Below are 9,063 nucleotides of genomic sequence, written 5' to 3'. Positions count from 1 at the left end.
GGCCTAAAGTGTGCCAAGAAAACATCCCCCACACCATTACACCACCACCACCAGCCTGCACAGTGGTAACAAGGCATGATGGATCCATGTTCTCATTCTGTTTACGCCAAATTCTGACTCTACCATCTGAATGTCTCAACAGAAATCGAGACTAATCAGACCAGGCAAAATTTTTCCAGTCTTCAACTGTCCAATTTTGGTGAGCTCTTACAAATTGTAGCCTCTTTTTCCTATTTGTAGTGGAGATGAGTGGTACCGGTGGGGTTTTCTGCTGTTGTAGCCCATCCGCCTCAAGGTTGTGCGTGTTGTGGCTTCACAAATGCTTTGCTGCATACCTCGGTTGTAACGAGTGGTTATTTCAGGCAAAGTTGCTCTTCTATCAGCTTGAATCAGTCGGCCCATTCTCCTCTGACCTCTAGCATCAACAAGGCATTTTCAGCCCACAGGAGTGCCGCATACTGGATGTTTTTCCCTTTTCACACCATTCTTTGTAAACCCTAGAAATGGTTGTGCGTGAAAATCCCAGTAACTGAGCAGATTGTGATATACTCAGACCGGCCCGTCTGGCACCAACAACCATGCCACGCTCAAAATTGCTTAAATCACCTTTCTTTCCCATTCTGACATTCAGTTTGGAGTTCAGGAGATTGTCTTGACCAGGACCACACCCCTACATGCATTGAAGCAACTGCCATGTGATTGGTTGATTAGATAATTGCATTAATGAGAAAATTGAACAGGTGTTCCTAATAATCCTTTAGGTGAGTGTATATATATATATATATATATATATATATATATATATATTTTTGTTTAAAGTAAACTGAAATGTCAAAATGAAAGCAGCTGCAAAAATGATTGCACAAATCTCTCTTTTACTGTTATGATTTATATATTTTCAAGACATGCATTATATACAGTGTTCAAGTACAAGCGGACTCATGCTGGTAGGACAGTCTTCAATATCTTCAGAGATGATGCATGACAACCAATGCATGTATGATTATTGGATTTCATCAATTTGCCAAAAGATGGCAGTGTTGTATCTGGATCAGAAACATGATCAATTTAAGTCAACAACCAGTTGTTTGGTAATGGACTGCATCACTCAAATTGTTGTCATACTGAAATTTTGTATCCAAAGGGGCCGTTCACACCAAACACGTCTGAATGTGCTCTGCCATTTTTCAATAGCTTTTATATATAAACATGCACTAGAAATGTTCATCCGCACTGTTTTCAATTGTTTTTATATGCAAACATTCACTAGATGCGTCCATCTGTGCTGTTTTTCAATACTTTTTAAATGTAAAAATGCACTACATGCTAATATATATGTATATGGTGAAAACTCCTGTTGCTCTTCTGAATCACCTAACAACAGCTCATAAAAGACAAAACAGTGATGGCTACTTATTTTCAGGTTAGTCTGCTCAATGCATTAAATCTTTTTTATTTATTTATTTTTTACAAGCATTATCAGTTAAAAATATATAAACTTCAAGGAAATGATAAGGTGGTCAACACCTCGACAGACACGACACTGAAGTTGCCATACAAAAGAAATGGTTTTAGCAGAACTTCACACCAAATCACTGGGCTTTTATTAATTCAAATGCAATAACAATATAATATTGACCAGTGTAACAGATTTCAGTAAAAATAAAACCCCCTTCGACACATTAAATAGGTCTGGCAGAAAATGGTGAATAACACAAGCAAGAATTAAAAATAGAATACATATAATAAAAGAGTGGTAAGCACTTCAGCATTCATTATATATTGTAGAGTATCATCATAATTCCTTTAGTATAAAATCCAGTGTTAAAATTCTTATGCAAGTCAGAAAGTCATATTGCACCAAAACCTTAAATCCTGATACAAATTATATTACCATAAAATGTATTTGTTCCACGCTATCAATAATATAAGTCTGGCCAAGTAGTTGACTTTAAAAATATTCTAGTACAACTCGCTTGTGTGTCTTTCTTGTGTTTTCTGTATGTGCATGTGTGTTTGTATTTAATTATGAATTAGTTGAACTTAAGGCAATGAGTTCAAATCAGACACATTATACACAGTATTACACCCAAATTAGACACCATAGACAAATATCTTACCTTTAAAAAGGTGACGTGCTTTAAAACAACTATGATAAATCTTGCATTGTGTCTTATTCTTTGGTATTTGGGCAAAAGTACATAGAGAATAAAAGCATTCTACAAATTCTATGAGTAAATGTGCACTGCATTCATTCTACCCCAAATCACATTTGGGACGTCCTCTCCACCTGTGTCTTCAGGCCAGGTCCTCACAAAATCAAACAGCTCGATCCAGATGATTCCTGTGGTCTGTATTAACAATGTGAGCAGTAAGTTATTGAAATCACATTTCAGATATACACTACAGATATGCACACAAAATAGAAACATTAAAGGAATATTCTAGGTTCGAAACAAGTTGAGATTAATCAACAAAAAATAAGGATCACAAAAGATTATTTCAACTTTATTTATATATATATATATATATATATATATATATATATATATATATATATATATATATATATATATATATATATATATATATATAAAAACTTACTTACAATGGAAGTTAATGGCACCAGTTCATTGTCAGATATTACAGCCATGACAACAAAGTTGTAATACTAGGCAATTAAGGTCACGGTTCTAAAAACTTAGGACACTAAAGAGACCTTTCTACTGACTCTGAAAAACACTAATAAAAAGATGCCCAGGGTCCCTGCTCATCTGCGTGAACGTGCCTCAGGCATGCTGCATGGAGGCATGAGGACCGCAGATGTGGCCAGGGCAATAAATTGCAATGTCTGTACTGTGAGATGCCAAAGACTGTGCTACAGGGAGACAGGAAGGACAGCTGATCTTCCTTGCTGTGACCACGTGTAGCAACACTTGCACAGGATCAGTACATCCGAATATCACACCTGCGGGACAGGTACAGGATGGCAACAACAACTACATGAGTTACACCAGGAACACACAATCCCTCAATCAGTGCTCAGACTGTCCACAATAGGCTGAGAGAGGCCGGACTGAGGGCTTGTAGGCTTGTTGTAAGGTGGACCAGACAGGACTGGCAAAAAGTGCTTTTCACTGATGAGTCGCGGTTTTGTCTCACCAGGGGTGATGGTTGGACTCACGTTACACTGAGGCCTGTACTCTGGAGCAGGAACGATTTTGGAGGTGGAGGGTCCGTCATGTCTGGGGCAGTGTGTCACAGCATCATCGGACTGAGCTTGTTGTCATTGCAGGCAATCTCAACGCTGTGTGTTACAGGGAAGACATCCTCCTCCTTCATGTGGTACCCTTCCTGCAGGCTCATCCTGACATGACCCTCCAGCATGACAATGCCACCAGCCATACTGCTCGTTCTGTGCATGATTTCCTTCAAGACAGGAATGTCAATGTTCTGCCATGGCCAGCGAAGAGCCTAGACCTCAAAAACCCATTGAGCACGTCTGGGACCTGTTGGATCGGAGTGTGAGGGCTAGGGCCATTCCCCCCAAAAATGTCCGGGAACTTGCAAGTGCCTTGGTGAAAGAGAGGGGTAACATCTCACAGCAAGAACTGGCAAATCTGGTGCAGTCCATGAGGAGGAGATGCACTGCAGAAATTAATGCAGCTGGTTGCCACACCAGATACTGACTGTTACTTTTGAGTTTTACTTTTTTAATTTCTGTTAGTCACATGTCTGTGAAACTTGTTCAGTTTGTCTTAGTTGTTGAATCTTTTTATGTTCATACAAATATACACATGTTAAGTTTGCTGAAAATAAAAGCAGTTGAAAGTGAGAGGAGTTTATATTGTTTGCGTCTTGTGGCCAAACATTTGAAACAGTGTTTATTTTAATATTAATGGACTGGCCCCATTCACTTTAATTTTAAGTGCCTCAGTGTAAACATGGTTTTTGCTTTGTTATTAATTAATGAGAATAATTTTTAGTGTCCATCACAACAATCGACAAAAGAGCTCTATTATGTTAGGTAAATAATTGCAAATTTCTGGTTACTATGTACACAGCGGTCTGAAAACAGGCAATGATGCATTATAACCTTGCAGATGGAGCTTCGTTAGGCTTTAACCTCTTGGTTGCGCTGTGGCTGTTCTCCCCCACTGAAGGCATGGAACTGCTGCTGTGAACTTCACTGTTCTCCCTAATCTCTTCATCAAACATCTGCATAAGAGAAAACAAATATAATATGTAATATTACTAGTTTATATAAGTTATGGACTTGTTAGTTACAACTGTAATTAACCATGAAAGACAACTGACCATGGTCCTTTTAATTCCACATGCTTGCTGGAGTTCTGGACTGTTCTTACTATCTGGATCTGATCTGATCGGCTTCCTGCGCAGATCTTCTCTCCTGTGCACAGCTGTATTTTTTGTCTTCAGCTGCCTGAAACGAAACACAAAACTATCTGTCATCGACTAAACCAGAGAAGATGTTAAGATTACTCAGTTAAGCAGAAAACAGGGACTTGGGAGTATGAAACTATACTTTTAGCCCCTCTTTCACATCACTAGCTCGAAGGAACAGTTCACCAAAAAAATGAAAGTTCCTCATCATTTACTCACCCTCATGCCATCCCAGATGTATATGACATTATTTTTTTTTTCTGTTGAACACAAATTAAGATTAAGATAAACTCTGTTGTTTCTTTCAATGCAAGTGAAGTGACCAGACCAAAACAGAAATAAATATAAAATAATCCATAAGACTCCAGATGTTAAATCAATGCCTTTTGAAGTGATGCAGTTCATGCTGATTTTATCTCCTTTATAAAGTGCTGATCACAATTATCTTGCATTGTATGGACATCCAGAGTTTAGATATTCTTCTAAAAATCTGCATTTGTGTTCAGCAGAAGAAAGAAAGTCTTTTATGGGTGAACTATCCCTTTAATCATAGAGAGACATGGTATCCATGATGCTAATCTTGACATTTTAATACAGATTACAAACTCCTGACCATCATTTTATTTTTTAAAGATTTGTTTCCCTTTTATCCCCAATTTGGCATGCCCAATTCCCAATTCGCTCTAGGTCCTCATGGTGGCGTAGTGACTCCCCTCAATCTGGGTGGCAGAGGACGAATCTCAGTCGCCTTCACGTCTGAGACTGTCAATCCTCGCATCTTATCACGTGGCTTGTTGAGTGCGTTACTGCAGAGACACAGCACGTGTGGAGGCTTGATGCTATTCTCCGCAGCATCCACGCATAACTCACCATGCGCCCCACTAAGAGTGAAAACCAAATTATAGTGAACATGAGGCGGTAACCCCATGTGACTTTACCCTCTGTAGCAAGCAGACCAAATTGGCTGCTTAGGGGGCCTGGCTGGAGTCACTCAGCATGCCCTGGATTCAAACTCATGATTCCAAGGGTGGTAGTCGGCATCTTTACTCTCTGAGCTACCCAGGCCCCAACTCTTGACCATTTCTTAATGTTCTGGCATTTGTTACACTGCACACAACTTGTGCCTCATACAAAGAAATGTTCCAGCTGAGATTTTGTGATGAAAACAGTTAATTATGACTTCTTAAAGACCCCATGAAATAAAAAAAAGTTAAATTGCTTTTAAGTATGTCTTTGGTGACAAAGGTGTGAACAACACAACCAAATTAGCAAAGCAAATAAAAGCTGAAAAACACAAATGAAATAAGCCACAATATAACATAAGACACACCACAACAACAACAACAAAAAAAAAAAAACACCAGCACAACGGAATTAAGCCACAAAACGAAATATATCGTATTAGTTTTATCGTTTTGGGGCTTATTTAAGCCTCCACACGTGCTGTGTCTCTGCAGTAACACACTCAACAAGCCACATGATAAGATGCATGGATTGGCGGTCTCAGACGTGGAGGCGACTAGGATTCGTCCTCCACCACCTGGATTGAGGCGTTCTGCCATGTCACTACGTATGTATATATATATATATATATATATATATATATATATATATATATATATATATATATATATATATATATATATATATATATATAAATGCTGTACTTATTTGTCCTTAAGTGCTCTGGCCAATATGGGTTTCTACCAGAACTTTTAAATGTACATAACTTCAACAGGCAACTCTGTCCTGCTCCCATGAAAATGCGCTGTGTGCTGGTTGTAGCACCCGCTCAATGCGAAGAGCACAGTTGTGACTTGCAGTGGGTCTAGCAGCTCTCTGCATCTTTCGAGCAGCCTCTTGATCCATCATGCTTTGAATCACACTGCCACAAAACTTTAAATAATTTGAAAGTATTTTCTGTTTATTTCGTTGTGCTGTGGCTTTTCGGTTGTGTTTATGCCTTTATTTCATTGTTTTGTGGCTTTGTTGTTTTGATGTTTTTTTGTGCATTTTCTGTTGTGTTTTCAGCTATTATTTGCTTTGCTAATTTTGGTTGTGTTGTGCATTTCTCGGCCACCATACATGTCTGTTAGCTTTTTTTTTTAAATTTTTTTATTGCAAATTAACAAAAGAGTAACACATACAAGGGAGTGAGACACATATACAATACAGAAGAGAGAAAAAGCACAAAAACAAAAACAACGAAATACAAAACAGCCCAACACAGTCATCGATAAAGTGGTGTATGTAGACAGATGAGATCCTTTCTGTGACGCAAGTATAGATAGGGGCAGTCCGGTAGTATCAGTATATTTTTAGTGAGGGTATTAATCACCCCAACAATCACAACAACAACAGCAATATATTAATATTAGTGGTGATAGTATCAATGATAATATTTATAATGATAATTCATGACAATAATAGGAGCATTAGCTCTAGCAATCTATAATAATAATAGTGACAATAGTACTAATAACAATACATTTAGGTCAGTCAATAATGTCACCGTACCTGCTCTAAACTCTAGGTCAGGGGGCTGATCCACAACTGCCAGTGAGCTCCACACAGATACCGACACCTCTCCTCTATTCAATATTCCGATTCCCCCTCACCGCCGCCAGCGACACCCAACCCCCGTAGTTAAGCTTCTAGGCTCCATTGAGGTGTCCTCTTTTTTTTTAAAAAAAAAGAAAGTACGCCGGGGCACCATAACAGGCACCTCCAAACCAAGCTCCCTTAGTCTGTTTGTGACCTGACGTAACCAAATGTTATGGGTGGTTGGCCCTCTTACCCCCTTCCTTTTTTTTTTTCTTTTCCCTTTCCTTTCTAATCTTTTTTTTTTCCTTTTTTTCTTCTTCTCCTTTCCCCCCTTTCCTTTCCCTCTTTTTTCTTTTTTCCCTTCCATGGCTTTGAGCAAGATGTGCACTGGTTAGCTCCTCAGCCAGAGACACCACATCCAACCCAGGTATCAAATCAATGATTCTTTAACACGAGGGAGGGATCTGGCCAGAGGCAGTAAAAGGGAAGGGCCAGTCAGTCCAGTCACTGATTCTGTAATGATTATGCCAACAGGATATGCCAGTTGCACCCACCAACAGCACCTAGAACAGACGCCCGACCCAGACCATTTATATTTTTAACAAAATTTTATACATATTTATACGTAATATTTTCTGAATTGTCATTTATATAGAAAGAGAGAGGAAGGGAAGACTAATCATTCTATAATAATAATAATAATAGTATCAATATCATCATCCCTACTACCACCATCTTTGATAAAAAAATAAATAAAATAATAATAAAAAAAAAAATAGCAATAGTATGCAGATTTTAAATAAAATAAAAGTACAGCTTATCGAACATTATACATATACATGTATACATACATACATATGCACACACATACACATACATGCATGTATACATACACACATACCTACATATACATACACGCATACATACATCTACACATACATACACGAACATATACATATACATATATATATATATATAGATACATATACATATATATATATAAGGGCATCTATACTGAATAATTGTAGTACTGTACAGTAATGATATTACTGTAATATCATCAGTAGTGTGGTTGGGAGAATGCGTTGGTCCGGTTCCAGGTTATTGATTTATATGAAGATGAGTTAGGAATGGTTTCCAGATATCAAGAAATGTAGATATAATATTCTTGTTAGTGTATGTTAGTTTTTCTAATGTGATGTACTCTATTAGAAGATTATTCCAGTGATTGATATGTATACAGTTTTTGGACTTCCAGTTTTGCAAAATTACTTTCTTGGCGATAGTTAGAGAGATGAGGAGGGGTTTTTGTATTTGATTGGGAGATTATCAACTTCCATGCAGTTATTAAGTAAACAGAGTGACGGAGATGGAGGGATTCCACAACCCATGATAACGGAGAGTTTTGTGGTCACTGATATCCAAAATGAGTGAACTGATTGACAGGTCCATAGGGCATGAAAATAGTCATCTGTGCTCCCCAGTGTGCACTGTGAACAAATGTCTGTGTCCCTCAAGCCCATTATAAACATCTTTCTTTCGGTGATGTGAATCCTGTGAATAATCTTGAACTGTATGAGCTGGAGGTTAGTATTATTAGTCATCGAGAATGCGTTGTTACAGATTTCCTTCCAGAGGTCGGTGTTGGGTGAGAAGGCTAAGTCTTTTTCCCATTCACATATTCATGGGTATTATAATTGTTGTATCATTATTTAATATAAGTTTATGTAGTTTGGATATTAGTTTGTTGGTATTAGTGATTTTCATTAAATCTTCCATTAACTGAGAGGGATGAAGTGGGTTATTAATTATGTTAATCTTGGATTTAACTATGGATTTAATTTGTTGATATTGTATAAACTGTTCTCCCCCAAGACCGTACCTCTGGACTAATATTTTAAATGATACGAATTGGTTGTTTTCAAATAAGTGATGGAGATGAGTGATTCCTTTTTGTTTCCAAGATGGAAAATTGATCGGTTTATTGCATAATTGAAAATCAGGGTTGAACCAAATGGGGGTGTATCTACATGATGTTAGTGGTGAATTATTAATTTTGTTTACTTTCCACCAGGCTGTCAGAGTTGATGCAATTGTAATATTATTAAAATAGAG

General features: G+C 37.7%; 1 protein-coding gene across 1 annotated transcript in view; it reads right to left on the bottom strand.

The window, feature by feature from the left end:
• Positions 1–1,306: 1,306 nt before the first annotated feature.
• Positions 1,307–9,063, bottom strand: part of LOC127637815 (rho guanine nucleotide exchange factor 39-like) — a 71,934-nt gene continuing 64,177 nt past the window's right edge. The window contains exons 10-12 of the mRNA XM_052119103.1: positions 4,318–4,444; positions 4,097–4,218; positions 1,307–2,351 (exon numbers count right to left, since the gene is read on the bottom strand). Of these exons, the coding sequence (XP_051975063.1) occupies positions 2,312–2,351; positions 4,097–4,218; positions 4,318–4,444 (289 nt within the window). The 3' untranslated portion in view covers positions 1,307–2,311. The remainder of the gene's footprint in view (positions 2,352–4,096; positions 4,219–4,317; positions 4,445–9,063) is intronic.

This window comes from Xyrauchen texanus, chromosome 45 (assembly GCF_025860055.1).
Source record: "Xyrauchen texanus isolate HMW12.3.18 chromosome 45, RBS_HiC_50CHRs, whole genome shotgun sequence".
Lineage (NCBI taxonomy): Eukaryota > Metazoa > Chordata > Actinopteri > Cypriniformes > Catostomidae > Xyrauchen > Xyrauchen texanus.
The sequence above is the reverse complement of the archived record's forward strand: the minus strand, read 5'-3'. Positions and strand labels throughout refer to the sequence as shown.